This window comes from Macaca fascicularis, chromosome 15, assembly GCF_037993035.2.
Source record: "Macaca fascicularis isolate 582-1 chromosome 15, T2T-MFA8v1.1".
NCBI classification, from domain to species: domain Eukaryota; kingdom Metazoa; phylum Chordata; class Mammalia; order Primates; family Cercopithecidae; genus Macaca; species Macaca fascicularis.
In genome coordinates, this window is record NC_088389.1 from 107,890,960 (window position 1) to 107,914,447 (window position 23,488).

The 23,488-nt window shown below is 36.5% G+C and overlaps 1 protein-coding gene across 5 annotated transcripts in view; it reads left to right on the forward strand.

The window, feature by feature from the left end:
* Positions 1-23,488, forward strand: part of VPS13A (vacuolar protein sorting 13 homolog A) — a 243,045-nt gene that overhangs the window by 50,945 nt on the left and 168,612 nt on the right. For all 5 annotated transcript variants that reach the window (XM_065530725.2, XM_005581971.5, XM_065530724.2 and 2 more), the window contains exons 14-19: positions 488-550; positions 1,024-1,156; positions 1,938-2,032; positions 2,984-3,126; positions 19,278-19,467; positions 19,548-19,662. In XM_065530725.2, coding sequence (XP_065386797.1) covers positions 488-550; positions 1,024-1,156; positions 1,938-2,032; positions 2,984-3,126; positions 19,278-19,467; positions 19,548-19,662 — 739 coding nt within the window. The remainder of the gene's footprint in view (positions 1-487; positions 551-1,023; positions 1,157-1,937; positions 2,033-2,983; positions 3,127-19,277; positions 19,468-19,547; positions 19,663-23,488) is intronic.

Sequence of the window (23,488 nt, forward strand, 5' to 3'; positions counted from 1 at the left end):
GCCATGTTGCCCAGGCTGGTCTGGAACTCCTGGGTTCAAGTGATTCGCCTGCCTCAGCCTCCCAGAGTGTTGGGAATACAGGCATGAGCCACTGTGCTTGGCCTTGTAATTATATTTTTAGTTGAAAATGTCGCTAATATGTTTACCCTTATCTGTAGTTTAAACCCAAATAAAATCATTTTAAACAATGCATGTACATATTTTAATATGTGTTTATTACTTGAAGAGTTTGGAACTCTTTTATGCATAATATGTATGATTTCATTTTTCAAAATATTACTCTCTAATTTACTAATTTCCATGCTGATATGTGTTCAAGCATTGCTTCCAAGAATTTAACGTATGTATTATATTGATGAGTGTTCTGTTGTTTGCTTCCTATTATATCTTTTCTTTAGTGCAGCAGTTTGATAGATTATGTGCTTATTAAGTTATTTATGTAAAGTTATTTTTGTAAAGTTAACACATTTTTGTTTATATTTTTCAGGAGTTGGAAAAAACCTTGGATGTCCTTAATATAACTATAGCTAGACAGCAGGCAGAAGTTGAGGTAATTCTTGGCTTTTCAATTAGTAAAAATAATTTTAAATTCCATATAGATGTGACAGATGTGATATTATTAATCTTGTACTGTAACATACTATTTCCAAAAAATGGTTCAGTTTGATTTTTAGTATTGTAAGAAAATTATTTAATATTTTTTGGCACATCCATTTAAATCAGACAGCTTTCTATGGGAAAAAGTCTTTCTAAATAATTGGGCTTTTCAAATATTCAGTTATGAAGGTTAAAAGCCAATTTTTTTTTTTCAATCATCATTTCTTATAGGATGGTGGAAAAACTACGTGGTACTCCTAAATTCTTATGTTTGACTAATGTTGCAGTTACTGTGTTCTGTTGTTAATGTGTATATTGTTTACATTCATTTTGCTCAAGAAGATAAGTTCTCAGAATGTCTTGCTTATATTTGTTTCAGTTGCTAAAGGATAATATGTCATTTATTTGAAAATTTGTTCATTTTAGGTAAAGAAAGCTGGATACAAAATTTACAAAGAAGGAGTAAAAGATCCAGAGGATAATAAAGGGTGGTTTAGCTGGCTATGGTCTTGGTCAGAACAAAATACTAATGAACAACAACCAGATGTTAAACCTGGAAGTATGTCCATTTCATTTTACAGCATAATCACTGGGTGTCAAAATAAAGTTTTGCCATTTTTGCCTAATTAAAGTAAATAGACATTGAAGTATATTTATGTAATTATATATAAAGTTATTACAAATAAAACTATTAAAACATTGAAAATGTATGTTAGTTTAAAAATAAAAAATAGTTTTAAAAATCTTACTAGTGCTTACAAAGGAGCTTTATGCCCAGAGATTTAGTGAATGCATATAGCACAGTAATAAATAAATAAAAATTCCAAAGTGGTCTCCATTGTAAATTTTTATTGAAGTTGTTTCTTGGAAAGATTTTTGATTTTTAACTAACAGCTTAAGAGTATAGCTTTGGAGGTTTAGAGACTTAGGTACATGTTTTAGATCTATCACTTATTAGCAGTGTGTCTCTGGCACGTTATTTAAGTGCACTAAACCTCAGTTTTATCAACGTGGGAGGAAATTACAATATTAATACTACCTACTTTTTATACTAAATGTGTTGATTAGCACAGTGCTATTAATTGTTTAATATAGTTAGCCATTTTTGAGCTCTTGCTTAATAGAAATATCATAAATTAATGTTGCTAAACTTACATATTTAGCAGTTTATATTTTGGATAATTACTTGTAAAATTGCCAGCCCCATTCAAACATTCAGTGTTTATAATTTCTTAAATTCAAGAAAGTAAATTTCACATGCTGTTTATTAAAGGCAGATAAATTGTGTTAATTTTATTGTTTTTATTTAAGAACATAAAGCACTTCTTTATAATTTGTAGTTCTTGAAGAAATGTTGACACCTGAAGAAAAAGCTTTACTCTATGAAGCAATTGGCTATAGTGAAACAGCAGTTGATCCAACTTTGCCAAAAACAGTAAGATGTTTTCTTGCCTTATACCTTAGAATTTATTTATTTATTTAGAGACAGGGTGTCACTCTGTTGCCCAGGCTGGACTGCAGTGGTGTGATCTCTGCTGCCAGCCTTAACCTGGCCTCAAGCAATCCTCCCACCTCAGCCTCTTGAATAGCTGGAGTCACAGGCATGCGCCATCATGCTGGCTAATTTTTTTTTTTTTTTTTTTTTTTTGATAGAGATAGGGTTTTGCCATGTTGCTCAGGCTGGTTTTCAGCTTCTGAGCTCAAGCAATCCGCCTGCCTCAACTTCCCAAAATGCTGGGATTATAGGCGTGAACCACTGCGCCTGACCTTATGCTTTGGAATTTAATGTTACATGTATCTATTTTTAATCCTTTCGAAAATATATGTTACTGACTTGTTCTGTGATCCTTTTTCTGGGTCTATAATTGCATTTATTTTAATTTCTTTTTTTTTTTTTTTTTTTTTTGAGACAGAGTCTCGCTCTGTCGCCCGGGCTGGAGTGCAGTGGCCGGATCTCAGCTCACTGCAAGCTCTGCCTCCCGGGTTCACGCCATTCTCCTGCCTCAGCCTCCCGAGTAGCTGGGACTACAGGCGCCCACCACCGCGCCCGGCTAATTTTTTGTATTTTTTAGTAGAGACGGGGTTTCACCGTGTTAACCAGGATGGTCTCGATCTCCTGACCTCGTGATCCGCCCGTCTCGGCCTCCCAAAGTGCTGGGATTACAGGCTTGAGCCACCGCGCCCGGCCCATTTATTTTAATTTCTAAGGTAGGGATAAATATTGTCTCTTTTTTTGGTGTTATTTTGATGATTCTTGAAGAGATAAAATGTTCTTAAAATATTTGGTGGTTTTTGAAATGAATGTACTGTAAGAATAAGAGTATTTGTTGTGTTTTTTTAATATATATATATATGTTTTCATTTTATTCTTCTGAATATACCTTAGTTTGAAGCCTTGAAGTTTTTTGTCCACTTGAAAAGTATGTCTGTTGTTCTAAGAGAAAATCATCAAAAACCTGAGCTGATAGATATTGTAATAGAAGAATTTAGCACCTTAATTGTGCAAAGACCAGGAGCGCAAGCAGTAAAGTAAGTATTAATTTATTTTCTTTTATCATATATGAAAAAACTTCACTGTGTTCTTAGACATTAGGTCACAATCCTAGTCTTTTGTAAAGAGCACTATAGTTTAATATATCCTTTTGTGGTTTTAGGAAACTTAAGGTTTTTTTTTAATTGTTAAAATAATACACGTTCGGTAGAAAACCACATTCCAGTGAAACACAGGGCATTAAAGAATAATACAAAAATGATCAGCAACTACACCCCACAAAAAGAAACTATTAACAATGTGGTTTTTATCTGAGAGTGTTTAGTTTTATTTTTTTTTAATAGCTTTGAGATGTAATTCACATACCCTGCAATTCATTTAAGGCATATGATTCGTTGATTTTTCACAACTGTATTATATAGTAATTTCACATTGGTATATTTACAAAGTTGCACAACCACCACCACTGTATTAGTCCATTTTCATGCTGCTAATGAAGACATACCCAAGACTGGGAAGAAAAAGAGGTTTAATTGGGCCAACGGCTCCACATGGCTGGGGAGGCCTCAGAATCATGGCGGGAGGCCTCTTTCATGGTGGCGGCAAGAGAAAATGAGGAAGATGCAAAAGCAGAAACCCCTGCTAAAACCATCAGATCTCATGAGACTTATTCACTACCATGAGAACAGTATGGGGAAGCCACCCCCATGATTCAGATTACCTCCCACCAGGTCCCTCCCACAACACATGGGAATTATAGGAGTATAATTCAAGGTGAGATTTGGGTGGGGACACAGAGCCAAGCCATATCAACTACTGTCTAATTCCAGAACTTTATTTTTTTTGAGAGAGGGTTTCACTCTGTTGCCCAGGCTGGAGTATAGTGTCAGGATCTTGGCTCACTGCAATCTCTGCTTCCTGGGCTCAGGCTAATCTCCAGCTTCAGCCTTCTGAGTAGCCGTGACTACAGGTGTGAGCCACCAACACCTTGCTAATTTTTGGAATTTTTGTAGAGATGGGGTTTCACCATGTTGTCCAGGCTGGTCTAGAGCTTGTTGGCTCAAAGCAGTTCACCAGCCTCAGCCTCTTGAAGTGCTGGAATTACAGGTGCAAGCCTGGCTCATTCCAGAATATTTTAACAACTCCCAAAGAAACCCTGTAACCATTAGCAGTCACTCCCAAGTGCCGCCTTACCCAGCCCCTGGCAACAACTAATTTACTTTCTATTTGAAAGGATTTGTCCATTTTGGACAATTCATATGAATGTAGTCATACATAGTGGTCTTTTCTGTTTGGCTTTTTTCACTTAGCGTGACGTTTTCAAGGTTCATCCTGTTGTAGCGTGAATTAGTACATTGTTTTTGTTGCCTAGTAGTCTCTATTATGGATATGTCACATTGTGTTTATCGATTTAACTGTTGAGGATATTTAGATTGTTCCTTCTTTTTGGCTATTCTGAGTATTGCAGCTACGAATACTCATGAGTAATATTTTCTTTGGAGGTGGGTTTTAAATTTCTTGGGTGTATACCTGGGGTGGAATTGCTGTCTCATATGCTAATTCTATTTAACCTTTTGAGGAACTTCCAGACTGTTTCCCAAAGCAGCCTCACCATTTTACATTTCCATGAACAGTGTATGATGTTTCCAATTTCTTCATATCTTCATCAGTATTTGTTATTATCTGTTCTTTTGATTACAGCATGAAATGGTATCTCACTGTGGTTTTGATTTCCTTTTTCCTGATGGCTAAGGATTTTGAGCTTTTTTTGTGTGTGTGCTTATTGGCCACTTTATGTGCATGTCTTCTTTGGAGAAATGTCTGTTAAATTTATTTTCCTATTTTATATTGGGTTGTCTTTTTATTTTTGAGTTGCAAGAGTTCTTTATATATTCTTGATACAAATCTCTTATTAGATAAACAATTTTCAGTTATTTTCTCCCACTGTTTTCTTTGTATTTTTCTTAATGGTGAAGTCAAATTTATATTTTCTTTTTTTACACATGCTTTTCATTATACCTCAGAAATCTTTGCCTACTCCAGTGGTACAAATATATACTCCTATATATTCTTGTAAGAATTTTATACTATTTCCTCTCAAATGTAGGGTTATGATCCATTTTGAGTTAATGTTATTGGATGGTGTGAGGTGGGGGGGGGTTCAGCTTCATTCTTTTTCATGAGATTATTCAGTTGTCCTAGCACCATTTGTTGAAAAAACTATTCTTTCCCCATTGAATAATCTTGGCAGCCTTGTCAAAATTTATGAGTTGATCATAAATGTAAGGATTTATTTCTAGACTCTTAATTCTAATCCCATTGATCTATATGTCTAGCCTTATGTCGGTACCCTGCTGTCTTAATTATGGTGGCTTTATAGTAGAACTTGTAATCAGAAAGTATGACTCTTCCAGTATTTTTTGTTTTAGCTGTCCTGATTTCCTTAAACTTCTGTATAAATTTTAAGATTGTTTTCCATTTCTGCAAAAATATAAGCTTAGATTTGATAAAGATTGCATTGAATTTTGTGGATCAATTTTGGGTGTACTGAACAAATTATTCAGCACAAATTATTCAACTACTCATCTAAACAATATTAAGTCTTCCAATCCATGCACATTGGATGTCTTTTCATTTATTTAGATATTTAAAAAATTTGAACAGTGTTTTGTAGTTTTCAGATACAGTACACCTCTTATGTTAAATTTATTTGCAAGTATTTTATTGTTTTTGATAGTATTATAAAAGAATTGTTTCCTTAATTTCATTTTGGATTATTATATGTGTATAGACATACAATTGAGTTTTGTATACTGCACTTGTACCCTGCAACCTTGAGGAACTTGTTTCATTAGTTCCACGAGTTTTTTTTAGTTGATTCCTTAGGATTTTTTATATACATGATCGTATAATCTGCAAATACAGTTTTACTTCTTCCATTCCAGTGTGGATGCCCTTTCTTTTATTTTCTTGCCTAATTGCCCTGGCTAGAACCTCCAGTAGTATTTTAAATAGAAATGATGAGAGTGGGCTTCTCTTCTTGTTTCTGTTCTTAGAAGGAAGTGTTCATCCTTTCACCATTATGTTAGATGTGAGTTAGGTGTGGTCTGCATCATTTTACAATCCCACCAGCAATATACATGGATTCATAGTTTTCCAAAGCATTCCAACACTTGTTATTTTCTGTTTTTGTTTGTTTGTTTGTTTGTTTTTAATTTTTATTTTAAAGTGTAGCCATCCTTATGGGTGTTAAGTATAGTATCATATTGTGGTTTTGATTTGAATTTCTTTAATGACTAATGATGTTGAGCATCTTTTCATGTGGATATTGGCCCTTTGTGTAAATTCATTGGGTCTATTTTTAAATATTTTTCATTTGTTGTTGAGTTGTAAGAATTCTTTTGTATTCTGGATACTAAACCTTCACCAGGTACATGATTGCAAATATTTCCTTCTATTCTTTATTTTGTTGTTTCACTTCATTGACACTGTTCTTTGATGTACAAAAGTTTTTACTTTTGAAGCTCACTTTATCTGGTTTTATATTTTGTTGTTCACACTTTTGATGTCTTATCTCAGAAGGTTCACCTAAGCCAAGGTTGTGAAAGTCTACTCCAATATTTTCTTCTAAGAGTTTTATACTTCTGTCTCTTACATATAAGTTTATGACCTATGTTGAGTTAATTTTTGTAAATGGCATAAGGCATTGGTACAACTCATTTAATTTGCATGTGGATATCCCGGTGTCCCCTCACACTTGTTGAAGACACTGTTCTTTCCTCAATGAACACTCCTGGTACCATTGTTGAAAATCAATTAGCCATAGATGTATGACTTTATTTTTGGACTTCAATTCTATCTCATTTTTATTCTAGACTTTCACTGTGATTATCATTATACCAATATTGTACTGTTTTGATGACTGCAGATTTTTAGTAAGTTTTGAAATTGGGAAGTGTCTTCCTTATTTTGTTCTACTCTTTCAAGAATGTTTTAGCTGTTTAAGGGTTGCTTGCAAGAGCTTACGAATTTGAGGATTCACTTTTCCATTTCTGGAAAGTATCTCTTTGAAATTTGATAGCGATTGCATTCAGTATGTAGATTGCTTTTGGTAGTCTTGCCATAATAACAATATTAAGTCTTCTGTGAACATAGGATATCTTTCCATTTAAATAAATGCTAAATAGATGCTTTTTCTGTTTTTATGAAGAATTTCAGAAGGATTGTTATTAATCTTTAAATATTTTGTAGAATTCACTTCACAAAATGAAGCCATTTTGTCCTTGTATTAGTCTGTTTCATGCTTCTAATAAAGAGATACCTGAGACTGGGTAATTTATAAAGGAGAGAGGTTTAATTGACTCATAGTTCGGTATGGCTGGGGCAGCCTCACAGTCATGGCAGAAGGCAAATGAGGAGCAAAGTCATGTCTCACGTGGAGGCAGGCAAGAGAGCTTGTGCAGGGGAGCTCCCTTTATAAAACCATCACACCTTGTGAGACTTATTCACTATCATGAGAACAGCACCGGAAAGACCTACCCTCTTGATTCAGTTGCCTACCATCAGATCTCTCCCACGACATGGGGGAATTATGGGAGCTAAAATTCAAGATGAGATTTGGGTGGGGACACAGCCAAACCGTGTCAGCTGAATTCTTCTTTGTTGAGAGTTTTTGATTACTGATTTACTCCTAACTAGTTATAGGTTTTACTATAAGTAAGTTTAAAAGATTATAGTAAGTTTTAGTATACTAAAGTTTATTGTAAAGTTTTACTGATAGTTTATAGGTTTATAAGTAGGATCTGTAAGTTACAGTAATTTTACTATAGGTTTTTAAGGTTATAGAAAGGTTTTACTTCCTATTAGTTATCTGATTTTCTATTTCTTCTTAAGGCAGTTTTTGTAATTTGTATATTTCTAGGAATTTGTTCATTTCTTTGTTTTGCTGGTACTATTTTTTTGCAGTACTTGTTTGTAGTACTTTTTATTCTTCTATGGTGTGTCATAATGCCTCCACTTTCATTTCTAGTTATAGATATTTGCATCTTTAGTGTTTTTTTGGTCCTATTTTAGGTAAAGGTTTGTTAAGTATGTTGTCCTTTTCAAAGTGGCAACTTTGATTTTTTTCATTCTCTCTGGTGTTTTTGTTTTATCTATTTAATTTGTCTCCACTCTGATATGTATTATTTTATTCATACTGTGAGCTTTGGGTTTAATTTGCTCTTCTCTTTGTAGTTCTTTTTTTTTTATACTTTAAGTTCTAGGGTACATATGCACAACGTGCAGGTTTGTTACATATGTATACATGAGCCATGTTGGTGTGCTGCATCCATTAACTCATCATTTACATTATGTATATCTACTAACGCTATCCCTCCTCCCTTCCCCCTCCCCACAATAGGGCCCGGTGTGTGATATTCCCCTTCCTGTATCCAAGTGATCTCATTGTTCACTTCCCACCTATGAGTGAGAACATGCGGTGTTTGGTTTTCTGTTCTTGCGATAGTTTGCTGAGAATGATGGTTTCCACCTGCATCCATGTCCCTACAAAGGACACGAACTCATCCTTTTTTATGGCTGCATAGTATTCCATGGTGTATATGTGCCACATTTTCTTAATCCAGTCTGTCACTGATGGACATTTGGGTTGATTCCAAGTCTTTGCTATTGTGAATAGTGCCACGATAAACATATGTGTGCATGTATCTTTATAGCAGCATGACTGATAATCCTTTGGGTATATACCCAGTAATGAGATGGCTAGATCAAATGGTATTTCTAGTTCTAGATCCTTGAGGAATTGCCACACTGTTTTCCACAATGGTTGAACTAGTTTACAGTCCCACTAATAGTGTAAAAGTGTTCCTATTTCTCCACATCCTCTCCAGCACCTGTTGTTTCCTGATTTATTAATGATTGCCATTCTAACAGGTGTGAGATGGTATCTCATTGTGGTTTTGATTTGCATTTCTCCGATGGCGAGTGATGATGAGCATTTTTTCATGTGTCTGTTGGCTATATGAATGTCTTCTTTTGAGAAGTGTCTGTTCATATCCTTTGCCCACTTTTTGATGGGGTTGTTTGTTGTTTTCTTGTACATTTGATTGAGTTCTTTATAGGTTCTGGATATTAGCCCTTTGTCAGATGAGTAGATTGCAAAAATTTTCTCCCATTCTGTAGGTTGCCTGTTCACTCTGATGGTAGTTTCTTTTGCTGTGCAGAAGCTCTTTAGTTTAATGAGATCCCATTTGTCAATTTTGGCTTTTGCTGCTGTTGCTTTTGGTGTTTTAGACATTTCGTCCTTGCCCATGCCTATGTCCTGAATGGTATTACCTAGGTTTTCTTCTAGGGTTTTTATGGTTTTAGGTCTAACATTTAAGTCTCTAATCCATCTTGAATTAATTTTCGTGTAAGGAGTAAGGAAAGGATCCAGTTTCAGCTTTCTACCTATGGCTAGCCAATTTTCCCAGCACCATTTATTAAATAGGGAATCCTTTCCCCATTTCTTGCTTTTGTCAGGTTTGTCAAAGATCAGATGGCTGTAGATGTGTGGTATTATTTCTGAGGGCTCTGTTCTGCTCCATTGGGCTGTATCTCTGTTTTGGTACCAATACCATGCTGTTTTGGTTACTGTAGCCTTGTAGTATAGTTTGAAGTCAGGTAATGTGATGCCTCCACCTTTGCTCTTTTGGCTTAGGGATTGTCTTGGCAATGCGGGCTCTTTTTTGGTTCCATATGAAATTTAAAGCAGTTTTTTTCCAATTCTGTGAAGAAAGTCATTGGTAGCTTAATGGGGATGGCATTGAATCTATAAATTACCTTGGGCAATATGGCCATTTTCACAATATTGATTCTTCCTATCCATGAGCATGGTATGTTCTTCCATTTGTTTGTGTCCTTTTTTATTTCACTGAGCAGTGGTTTGTAGTTCTCCTTGAAGAGGTCCTTTACATCCCTTGTAAGTTGGATTCCTAGGTATTTTATTCTTTGAAGCTATTGTGAATGGGAGTTCATTCATGATTTGGCTCTCTGTTTGTCTGTTGCTGGTGTATAAGAATGCTTGTGATTTTTGCACATTGATTTTGTATCGTGAGACTTTGCTGAAGTTGCTTATCAGCTTAAGGAGATTTTGGGCTGAGACAATGGGGTTTTCTAAATATACAATCATGTCATCTGCAAACAGGGACAATTTGACTTCTTCTTTTCCTAACTGAATACCCTTGATTTCTTTCTCTTGCCTGATTGCCCTAGCCAGAACTTCCAACACTATGTTGAATAGGAGTGGTGAGAGAGGGCATCCCTGTCTTGTGCCAGTTTTCAAAGGGAATGCTTCCAGTTTTTGCCCATTCAGTATAATATCGGCTGTGGGTTTGTCATAAATAGCTCTTATTATTTTGAGATACGTTCCATCAATACCGAATTTATGGAGAGTTTTTAGCATGAAGGGCTGTTGAATTTTGTCAAAGGCCTTTTCTGCATCTATTGAGATAATCATGTGGTTTTTGTCTTTGGTTCTGTTTATATGCTGGATTACATTTATTGATTTGTGTATATGTTGAACCAGCCTTGCATCCCAGGAATGAAGCCCACTTGATCATGGTGGATAAGCTTTTTGATGTGCTGCTGGATTCGGTTTGCCAGTATTTTATTGAGGATTTTTGCATCGATGTTCATCAGGGATATTTGTCTAAAATTCTCTTTTTTTGTTGTATCTCTGCCAGGCTTTGGTATCAGGATGACGTTGGCCTCGTAAAATGAGTTAGGGAGGATTCCCTCTTTTTCTATTGATTGGAATAGTTTCAGAAGGAATGGTACCAACTCCTTGTACCTCTGGTAGAATTTGGCTGTGAATCTGTCTGGTCTTGGACTTTTTTTGGTTGGTAGGCTATTAATTATTGCCTCAATTTCAGAGCCTGCTATTGGTCTATTCAGGGATTCAGCTTCTTCCTGGTTTAGTCTTGGGAGAGTGTAAGTGTCCAGGAAATTATCCATTTCTTCTAGGTTTTCTAGTTTATTTGCATAGAGGTGTTTATAGTATTCTCTGATGATAGTTTGTATTTCTGTGGGGTCGGTGGTGATATCCCCTTTATCATTTTTATTGTGTCTATTTGTTTCTTCTCTCTTTTCTTCTTTATTAGTCTTGCTAGTGGTCTATCAATTTTGTTGATCTTTTCAAAAAACCAGCTCCTGAATTCATTGATTTTTTTGGAGGGTTTTTTGTGTGTCTATCTCCTTCAGTTCTGCTCTGATCTTAGTTATTTCTTGCCTTCTGCTAGCTTTTGAATGTGTTTGCTCTTTCTTCTCTAGTTCTTTTAATTGTGATGTTAGGGTGTCAATTTTAGATCTTTCCAGTTTTCTCTTGTGGACATTTAGTGCTATAAATTTCCCTCTACACACTGCTTTAAATGTGTCTCAGAGATTCTGGTATGTTATATCTTTGTTCTCATGGATTCCAAAGAACATCTTTATTTCTGCCTTCATTTCATTATGTACTCAGTAGTCATTCAGGAGAAGGTTGTTCAGTTTCCATGTAGTTGAGTGGTTTTGATTGAGTTTCTTAGTCCTGAGTTCTAGTTTGATTGCACTGTGGTCTGAGTGACAGTTTGTTATAATTTCTGTTCTTTTACATTTGCTGAGGAGTGCTTTACTCCTCAGTAACTTTGGGATAAGTGTGATGTGGTGCTGAGAAGAATGTATATTCTGTTGATTTGAGGTGGAGAGTTCTGTAGATGTCTATTAGGTCCACTTGGTGCAGAGTTGAGTTCAATTCCTGGATATCCTTGTTGACTTTCTGTCTCATTGATCTGTCTAATGTTGACAATGGGGTGTTAAAGTCTCCCATTATTATTGTACGGGAGTCTAAGTCTCTTTGTAAGTCTCTAAGGACTTGCTTTATGAATCTGGGTGCTCCTGTATTGGGTGCATATATATTTAGGATAGTTAGCTCTTCCTGATGAATTGATCCCTTTACCATTATGTAATGGCCTTCTTTGTCTCTTTTGATCTGTAATGGTTTAAAGTCCGTTTTATCAGAGACTAGGATTGCAACCCCTGCTTTTTTTCGCTTTCCATTTGCTTGGTATATCTTCCTCCATCCCTTTATTTTGAGCCTATGTGTGTCTCTGCATGTGAGATGGGTCTCCTGAATACAGCAAACTGATGTGTCTTGACTCTTTATCCAATTTGCCAGTCTGTGTCTTTCAATTGGACCATTTAGTCCATTTACATTTAAGGTTAATATTGTTATGTGGGAACTTGATCCTGTCATTGTGATGTTAGCTGGTTATTTTGCTCGCTAGTTGATTCAGTTTCTTCCTAGCATCGATGGACTTTACATTTTGACATGTTTTTGCAATGGCTGGTACCTGTTGTTCCTTTCCATATTTAGTGCTTCCTTCAGGATCTCTTGTAGGGCAGGCCTGGTGATGTCAAACTATTGAAGCATTTGCTTGTCCATATAGGATTTTATTTCTCCTTCACTTATGAAACTTAGTTTGACTGGATGTGAAATTCTGGGTTGAAAATTCTTTAAGAATGTTGAATATTGGCCCCCACTCTCTTCTGGCTTGGAGAGTTTCTGCCGAGAGATCTGCTGTTAGTCTGATGGGCTTCCCTTTGTGGGTAACCCGACCTTTCTCTCTGGCTGCCCTTAACATTTTTCCTTCATTTCAACTTTGGTGAATCTGATAATTATGTGTCTTGGAGTTACTCTTCTCGAGGAATATCTTTGTGGCGTTCTCTGTATTTCCTGAATTTGAATGTTGGCCTGCCTTGCTAGGTTGGGGAAGTTCTCCTGGATGATATCCTGCAGAGTGTTTTCCAACTTGGTTCCATTTTCCCCGTCACTTTCAGGCACACCAATCAGACATAGATTTGGTCTTTTCACGTAATCCCATATTTTTTGGAAGCTTTGTTCATTTCTTGTTACTCTTTTTTCTCTACACTTCTCGCTTCATTTCATTCATTTGATCTTCAATCACTGATAGTCTTTCTTCCAGATGATCGAGTCGGTTACTGAAGCTTGTACATTTGTCATGTGGTTCTCGTATTATGGTTTTCATCTCTATCAGTTTTTTTAAGGACTTCTCTACATTGGTTATTCTAGTTAGCCGTTTGTCAAACCTTTTTTCATGGTTTTTAGTTTCTTTGCACTGGTTACATAGTTCCTCCTTTAGCTCTGAAAAGTTTGATCGACTGAAGCCTTCTTCTGTCGACCTGTCAAAGTCATTCTCCGTCCAGTTTGTTGTGTTGCTGGCGATGAGCTGCGTTCCTTTGGAGGGGGAGATGCGCTCTGATTTTTTGAATTTCCAGCTTTTCTGCACTGCTTTTTCCCCATCTTTGTGGTTTTATCTGCCTTTGGTCTTTGATGATGTTGATGTACTGATGGGGTTTTGGTGTGGGTGTCCTTTCTGTTTGTTAGTTTTCCTTCTAACAATCAGGACTCTCAGCTGCAGGTCTGTTGGAGTTTGCTTGAGGTCCACTCCAGGACCTGTTTGCCTGGGTATCAGCAGCGGAGGCTGCAGAAGATAGAATATTGCTGAACAGCGAGTGTTGCTGTCTGATTCTTCCTCTGGAAGCTTCGTCTCAGGGGTGTACCCCCCGTATGAGGTGTGAGGTGTCGATCTGCACCTAGTGGGGGATGTCTCCCAGTTAGGCAACTCAGGGGTCAGGGACCCACTTGAGCAGGCAGTCTGTCCGTTCTCATATCTCAACCTCCATGCTGGGAGATCCACTGTTCTCTTCAAAGCTGTCAGATGGGGGCATTTACCTCTGCCGAGGTTTCTACTGTTTTTCGTTTAGCTATGACCTGTCCCCAGAGGAGGAGTCTATAGAGGCAGGCCAGCCTCCTTGAGCTATGGTGGGCTCAACCCAATTCGAGCTTCCCAGGGGCTTTGTTTACCTACTTAAGCCTCAGCAATGGCGGGCGCCCCCCCGCAGCCTCGCTGCCACCTTGCAGTTAGATCTCATACTGCTGTTCTGGCAATGAGGGAGGCTCCGTGGGTGTGGGGCCCTCTGGGCCAGGTGTGGGATATAATCTCCTGGTGTGCCGTTTGCTAAGACCCTTGGTAAAGCGTAGTATTAGGGTTGGAGTTACCCACCCTAATACCACCCTAGTATTAGGGTGGGATTTTCCAGGTGTTGTGTGTCTCAATTTCCTTTGGCTAGGAAAAGGATTCCCAATTCCCTTCCCCCTTGCGCTTCCCAGGTAAGGCGGTGCTTCCTCCGCTTCAGCTCTCACTGGTTGGGCTGCACCCTTGGACCAGCGCCAACTGTCCGACACGACACGCCCCAGTGAAATGAACCCGGTACCTCAGTTGAAAATGCAGAAATCACCCGTCTTCTGTGTTGCTCATGCTGGGAGCTGGAGGCTGGAGCTGTTCCTATTTGGCCATCTTGGGCACGTCCCCCTGCTCTTTGTAGTTCTTCAAAGTGTAAAGTGAGGTTTTTGGTTTGATAGTCTTTCTTTTTTAATGTAGGCATTTGCAGACAAAAATTTCCCTATGAAAACTGCTTTGGATACATCTTGTATGTTTTGTAATATTGTGTTTGATTTGCATCCATTTCAACATATTTTCTGATTTCTGTTGTGTTTTTTTTTTTTTTTTTAACCTGTTCCTTCTTTAAGCGTGTTTAGTTTCCACATAATTGTGAATGTTTCAGTTTTTCTTCTGTTCAGTTCTAATTTGATTCCATTATGGTTGGAGAAGATGCTTGGTGTATTTTCTTATTAAACTTATTGTGATTTGTTTTGTGACCTAACGTTTGGTCTGTCCTGGAGAATGTTCCATGTGCTTGCACTTGAGAAGAATGTATCTTGCTGTTGTTGGGTAGAGTAGTCCATATTTGTCTGTTACATGTGGTTGGTTTATAATGTTGTTTGGGTTCTCTATTACTTGATTGTTCCTCTGCCTAAATGTTCCTCATTTAATGGAAGTGGGAGCTTGAAATTTCTAAGTGTTATTGTGAGCTATTTCTCCCTTTAATTCTTTCAAGGTGTGATTCATATATTTTGGGGACTTTGTTTGGTGTATACATGTTTGTAATTATTGTATCTTTGATGAATTGAGCCTCTTAATCAAAATATAATGACCTTTTTTTTCTTGTCACAGTTTTCTATTGAAAGATATTTAAGTTAATTAATTAATTTAGATACAGGGTCTTGCTTTGCCACCCAGGCTTGAGTGCAATGGTGTAGTCATAGCCTTACTGCAGCCTTGAATTCCTGGGCTCAAGTGATCTTCCCACCACAGCCTCTCGAGTAGCTGGGATTAAAGGTGTGAGCCACCATACCTGGCTAAAGATTATTTTATATGTTAGTATAACCACCCAGCTCTCTTTTGGTTACGAGTTACATGCAATATCTTTTTTTGTCCTTTCACTTTCAACCCGTATGTGTCTTTGGCTGTAAAATGTGTCTCTTTAAGGCAGTATGCCTATGGTCCCTGACTTAGGCTAGGTATATTAAATACATTTTTGACTTGGAATATTTTTGATGGGTTTATTGGGAAATAATCAGTCATAAGTTGAGGAGCATCTGTATTGTTGTATCATGTTTTTTTCATCCAATCTGCCAGTCTCTGTCTTTCCTTTGATTAGTTTAATTTCATTTACATTTAACGTGTTTACTGGTAGGCAAGAAGTTCTGCCATTTTGCTATTTGTTTATTGTATGTCTTATACCTTCTGTCCCTTCAATTCCTCAATACTGTCTTCTTTTTTTTCTTTTTTTCTTTTTTTTTTTTTTTTGAGACGGAGTCTGGCTCTGTCACCCAGGCTGGAGTGCAGTGGCCGGATCTCGGCTCACTGCAAGCTCCACCTCCCGGGTTCACGCCATTCTCCTGCCTCAGCCTCCCGAGTAGCTGGGACTACAGGTGCCCACGACCTCGCCCGGCTAGTTTTTTGTATTTTTTTTTAAGAGAGACGGGGTTTCACCGTCAATACTGTCTTTTTAGTGTTTGTTAATTTTTTTGAGTATATATTTCTATTTCTTCCTCATTTCTTTTTCCAAACATATTTTAGTCATTTTGTTCAGGGCTACCGTAGGGATTACAATTAACGTTCCGAATTTAAGACAGTCAAATTTGAATTGACACTAACTTAACTTTAATAGTGTATAAAAACTCTACTCTTATGCAGCTCCATTCTTCATCTTTATGTTATCATTTTCACAAATTACTGTTTTACATACGTGTATTCATTAGCCTAGGTTTATATTTATTTTTATGTGTTTGTCTTTAAATCATAGAGGAATTAAAAAGAGGAGTTAAAAACCAAAAATGCAATTACTGGCTTTTTTCTTTGCTTATGTAGTTACCATTACAAGAGTTTTTTATTTATTTGTATGGCTTCAAATTACTATCGAGTATCCTCTCATTGCAGCCTTTAGGACTCCCTTCAGCCTTTCTCGTAGGGCAAGTCTACTAATGACAGACTCAGTTTTTGTTCATCTGGAAATGTGTTCATTTTTCCTTCATTTTAGAAGGATAGTTTTGTGATATATAGATTTCTTGGTTGACATTTTTTTTTTTCATTTAGCACTTTAAGTACATGATCTTGCTGCCATTTGGACTGCATAGTTTCTGAGGAGAAATTAGCTGTTAATCTATTAAGTATCTCATATATGTGATGAGTTGCTTCTCTCTTGCTGCTTTCAAGGTTTTCCTTTTTTGGCTTTTGACAGTTGGGTTATAATATGTCTCCTTGTGAGTCTCTGAGTTTATCCTAATTGGAGGTCTTTGAGCTTCTTGGATTTATAAATTTGTGTTCTTTATCAAATTTGAGAAGTTTCTGGCCATTACTTCTCGCAGTATTTTTAGTATCTTTTCTTTTTCTCATGTCCTTCGGAGAGTCCCGTAGTGTATATGTTGTTCCACTTGATGGTCTCCCACTTTAGGCACTGTTCATTGTTCTTCATTGTTCTTTATGCTCCTCAGACTCAATCATTTCAGTTGTCCTGTATTCAAGTTTGATGGTTCTTTCTTTGGGCTGCTTACATCCTCTGTTAAACCTCTCTGCAGTTGGTTCCCAAATCATGATTGTTTAGCTTACGATTTTTTGATTTTAGAATGGTGCAAAAGTGATCCATATTTAGTAGACATCTTACTTTGAGTATCCATACAACCTTTGTTTTTCACTTTTCAGTACAGTACTGAATAAATTCCATAAGCTATTTAACATTTTATTGTAAAATAGGCCTTGTGTTAGATGATTTTTCCCAACTGTAGGCTAATATAACTATTCTGAGTACATTTAAGGTAGGGTAGGCTAGGCTATGATGCTTGGTAGGCTAGGTGTGTCAAGTGCGTTTTAAACTTATGACATATTCAACTTACAATTATTTTATTGGGACATTACCCCATTATAAATCAAGGAACATGTGTAGTGAATTTTTCATATTGGCTGTTGTACTTCCCACCTTCAAAATTTCTATTTGGTTCTTTGTAATAATTTCTGTTGATTTGTATTCTGTGCTCAAATGTTGTTTTCCTGGTTTTCTTTAGTTTTTGAGTGTAAGACAGCTTATTTAACATGTTGGCTTAGTGAACATAATGTCTAGTCTTCTCTTTTCTGTGTATGCTTTGTACATTTTCTGTTTAAAACTTGATGTTTTGAGTGGTATAATGTGGTAACTGTGGAAATTAGATTTCCCCCCTCCGTGGTTTGTTGTTGATTGTTGAAGATGTAGTTTTCCATTTGTCTACCTACTGTAGTGGGTAGAATTGTGTCATCCAAAACAGTATGTCAATTTCTAATTCCCAGTACCTGCAAATACAGCCTTATTTGGAAATAGTCTTTGCAGATGTAATCAAGTTAAAATTAGTTCATGCTGTATTAGTGTTTGCTCTAACTGAATGATGTGTGCTCTTCAAAGAAAAGAGAAATTTGGACACAGACTCGGAAAATAAGACAGACTAGAGAAGACAATTTGAAGATAGACATAAAGAGGAGAATGCCGTGTGACGATATCTTCTTAGCTGCACCCATATTAATGTAGATTTTCTGTAATGTGGTGTGGGGATTAGAGGTGGAAGATGATCATAGCTCAGATGCCACAAGCTCTCCCTGTCCTTATCAAATTTCAGCAGATTTTTGTTTGTTTGTTTTGAGATGGAGTGTACTCTGTCACCAGGCTGGAGTACAGTGGCACAATCTCGGCTCACTCTGCCTCCTAGTTCAAGAGATTCTCCTGCCTCAGGTTCCTGAGTAGCTGGGATTACAGGCAGGTACCACCACTCCCAGCTAATTTTTGTATTTTTAGTAGAGACGGAGTTACACCATGTTGGCCAGGATGGTCTCGATCTCTTGACCTCGTGATCCGCTTGCCTCGGCCTCCCAAAGTGCTGAGATTACAGGCGTGAGCCACTGTGCCCAGCCTAGATTTTCTTGAATAAAAGTTTTTCTGTTTGCTCTATGCCCTTAGATCAATTTCCAGAGATTTTATAATTTTCACTTGTTCTTTCCCTGTTTGGTTTGCTGGGGAGAAGAGTTGCTGAGCTCCTCACATAGTCATTCTCCAAGTCCTGCCTCATCCTTGGTTTTTAAATGTTTATTTTATTGTTTTATTTTTTTGAGACAGAATCTTACTCTGTTGCCCAGGCTGGAGGGCAGTGACATGACCTTGGCTCACTGCAACCTCCACCTCCCTGGTTCAAGCGATTTTCCTGCCTCAGCCTCCTGAGTAGCTGGGACTACAGGCAAACGCCCCCACGCCTGGCTAACTTTTGTATTTTTAGTAGAGACGGGGTTTCACCATGTTGGCCAGTTTGGTCTCGAACTCTTGACCTCAAGTTATCCGCCTGTTTCAACCTCCCAAAACGCTGGGATTACGGCTGTGAGCCACATGTCTGGCCTTTAAATGTTTATTTTTATTTTTAGAATAAAACGTGTGTGGAGTTGTGTTGTATGTGCAGAACTTTTCAGTTTTACATTAAGCATTGTAGATTTACTGTCATTTTAATTTTAGCTTATTATAACTTTGTTACATAGAAATCAACACAAATAGGATTCTTTGTGAATTAATCTATGTCAATTTAGAGGAACCATTGTATATCTTCTTTGATGGGAATGGACTGGAGTCAGAAACGCAAAGTGAAGTTGTCTTCATTAATATTTTAAATCATTTTCAATTGTAAAAATCCTTTACAGTTTTACTGATTACTAACTTTTGTTCTTTTTTTTTTTAAATGCAGATTTGAAACTAAAATAGATTCATTTCATATTACTGGCTTACCAGATAATTCAGAAAAACCCCGCCTCCTGTCTTCATTGGATGATGCAATGTCACTCTTCCAAATTACATTTGAGATAAATCCATTAGATGAAACTGTTACTCAGAGGTGTATCATAGAAGCTGAACCTTTAGAAATCATATATGATGCAGTAAGCATGTTTTTAAATTACTAAGTTTTAATATAATTTAGTTTGCTTTGAGTTTGTGATAATGATGTTTATTTTAACAGAGGACAGTGAATAGTATAGTGGAATTCTTCAGACCTCCAAAAGAGGTACATCTAGCACAGCTCACTTCAGCAACTTTGACAAAACTGGAAGAATTTCGCAATAAGACAGCAACAGGTAAATGTCAATATTAATGTTGATGAATTAAATACTGTATCCTATATTAAACTTTTATTTATGGTAGAATATTTTTAGTAAAGTTTATTTTAAATTTATGATATTTCTAGACTGGTTTTAGTTAACAGAAACTAATTTAGTACTTTTATGTTTAAAGGCAGATAAAACCATAATCGTTTTTTACACTCAGAAAGTTGATACCTAGTAACCACGTTTAAGTTAGTTGCAGAATTTTGCTTAGGATACTTGGACCACTATTTATGACAAAAACTGGCCTCTCGTTTTCCTTTCTTAGAATGTGTTCCAGATTTTGATATATCAGCCTCAGGGAAAAAAGTTCTATCCTTTTTTATTCTCTAGGAGAGTTTGAATAAGGTCAGGTATTATTTCTTCCTTAAATATTTGGCAGAGCTTAACAGTAAAACCACTTGGTTTTGGAGATTTCTTTGTAGGAAAATTTAAGATTACAGATTGAACTTTTTAATTAAATAGTTGACCATAGAGATTATCTGTATGATTTTAATGCTTTGCAATTGGTTAGGACTTGTTTTCTAACTCAATATATGATGCTAAAAAAAAAAGTTCCTCATATGCTGAAAAGCCTGTCTTTTCATATCTGTACCTATTCATTAGGTATGGATTGTTAATCATGTACTTCAAGTTTTTTGTATCCTTTTGTCACCTTGTTCTAATAGTTATTAAGAGAAATACATGAAAAATGCCTCGTTATCAATTGTGGATTTTTCTATTTCTAATAGATCTGTCAGTTTGTTTAAAAAAATAAATTTGGCTGGGCATGGTGGCTCACGCCTGTAATCCCAGCACTTTGGGAAGCCGAGGCGGTTGGATCACCTGAGGTCAGAGTTTGAGACCAGCCTGGCCAACATGGCAAAACCATAATAGAGATGGGGTTTTAATAGAGAGCGGGTTTCACCAGCCTGGGCAACGGAGCGACACTCTGCCACACACACACAACATAATAATAATAAAAATTTAAAAAAATAAATTTTAAGGCTGTCATTAAGTACATGCAGGAGTAAATTATTTTTCCTCCTATAAACCAAATATTTTGTCTGTGTAAAGTTGACCGCCTATATTTTTAATGCTTTAATTTTTTTCCCTTTGCACTTTTTTACTTTATTTTATTTTTGATCTGATATCAGTATGAAGTACAAAGTTTCTTTTCGTTAGAATTTACCTGGTGTATGTTTTTTCTTTTATTTTTACTTTTTCCCTATATGTTTTCAGATGTGTCAAGTCAACAACAGGTAATAGGATTTTTTCCAATCTAAATTTATGATCCTTATTTTTTATTTATATCTACTGTTTGCATTTAATTAATGTATTTAGGCTTATGTCTAACAACCTATTTTGTGCTTTTGAATTTGTTTTTCCTTGTTTTATTTTTCTTGCCTTCCTTTGGATAAATTCTAGGATGCCTTTCTTCCCCCTTCCCTACATTCGATCGGGAAGTTAAATATTCTCTATCTCTTTTTATTTTAGAAATTACAGTATACATTTTTATAAAAATATAAATATAATGAATAATTTTATATTCTCCTAGTCATTATATGGACTTTAGTACTGTTGAACTTTATATACTATCCCCATATACTAATTTTTGTACTTAAAAAAAACTTTATTGGACTATATGCGTATAGTTCATGGTAGTTTAGAATTACTTATGCATTTACTACCTTCTTTGCTCTTCATTTTTCTTACACCTACACTTTTTATCTGATTTTATTTTCTTTCTGTTGGAAGTTCATCTTTTTTTTTTCTTTTTCCAACCTCCGTCTCCTGGGTTCTAGCAATTCTCCTGCCTCAGCCTCCTGACTAGCTGGGATTACAGTCACCCACCACAATGTCTGGCTATTTTTAAAAAAGATTTTTAATAGAGATGGGATTTCACCATGTTGGCCACGCTGCTCTCAAACTCCTGACCTCAGGTGATCCATCTGCCTCGACCTCCCAAAGTGCTGGGATTACAGGAGTGAGGCACCGTGCCTGGCCTGGAAGTTCTTTTGTAAACTTCCCTTGTAAATATTTTATCTTGTAAGAATCTGCTGGTGGCAAATCTGTGCTTTTTTTTTTTTTTTTTTTTTTGATACAGTCTTGCTCTGTCGGCCAGGCTGGGGTGCAGTGACATAATCTCGGCTCACTGCAACCTCTGCCTCCTGGGTTCAAGCACTTCTTTTGCCTCAGCCTTCTGAGTAGCTGGAATTACAGGGGTATGCCTCCATGCCCAGTTAATTTTTGTGTTTTTGCTAGAGATGGGGTTTCACCATGTTGGCCAGGCTGGTCTGGACCTCCTATCCTCAGGTGATCCATCTCCCTCAGCCTCCCAAAGTGCTGGGATTACAGGCATGAGCCACCATGCCCCATTGTATATTAGTTTGGCATGACACTACTGCATATAGAATTAAAGGTTGATGTTCATTTTCTCCTTAACACATTGAAGAGGCCATTCTGTCTTTAGGTTTTCATTACTGATGTTGAGAATTCAGGTGTCAGTGTGTCTGCTGTTTTTTTGTACATTATCTACCCTTTTACATTCAAGAACTTTTTATCTTTTGTATTCTGTTGTTGCAATTTGGTGTATCCAGCTATAGATTTGCTTTATATATCCTTTTTGGGATTCATTGGATTTCATGAATCTGAGTACTGGGATTTTTAATGAATTGTAATGATTTCTAGAAAATCTGTCTGGAAAATTATTAGCCACTAACTCTTTACATATATTCTCTTCTGGAATTCTGGCTAAATGAATTTTAGCCTTTCTTACTCCATCTTCCATTCTCCTTAACTTCTGTATCCTGCTTTGTTTCCATCTGTTCTTCTCTGTGTTACATGCTGGGTCATTTCTTCTAATTTATCTTTTAGTTTACTGAGTCCTTTTTTAGCCATGTCCAACGTGGTATCAAATCTCTTCATTAAGTTTAATTTCAGTGATTATATTTTTCCCTTTAGGAATTCTGTTTGGTTAAATTTAAAATCTGTGTTGTCATTCTTTTTTGGTTTTGTATTTCCCATGGATATCTTTACACTTGTCGTCTTTTTTTTTTTTTTTTAGAGATCATAAGTACAGTATTTTATATTCTGTCTTACCAGTTAGTTCTCTCTTCAGATAGTCCGTTATGTGAAGGCTTTTGTGGTTCTCTTTTTCCTATCTTCTGTCTTTTGTTTCTTTTGATTCTTACTCATGGTAATGTGTGTCTTTTTATGCTTGGTAATTTTTCATTGTAATCTGCTCATTTTCCTTAGAATATTATTTGGGAGAATTCTCTGAAGCCTGAGATAACTGAGCCTTCATTCAGGGAAGATTTATATTTCTTCTGCCAGGTACCTTGGGTATGTTGGTGGCATAACTAAATTCACTGCTTAAGACATTCTGGACTGCCAAAGAATTGTTGGGCTACATACCTCCTTGAGGAATGTATCATAGTTACAATTCACAGAGGTATTACCTTTTTCTTCTAATTTTTCTCAGGGCCTTTGTTTGCATCCCCCTGTGAGTGTGTTTTAGGGAGAGGAAGGTTTAATTTCAGGATTATTCTTTCTTTGAGTGAGTGTCCTTTAATGTTTCAGATTTGTGAGGAGAACTCTTGCTAGACTCTCCATCTTTGTCTTCTGTTTCCTCTGTTCTGAGAGGCTGAAATTCTCATTGGAGTAAGATCCAATTTCATTGTCAAAGTTTTAAAATTCTGGTTTTGTTAAGTCTGGAGTACACTTCTAATTGAACTCAGAATTTGTCCCATTTTGGTGGCTATAAAATCTGGCATGAAATTATAGTTTTTCTCTTGCCATTTTTATTATATTCACTTTA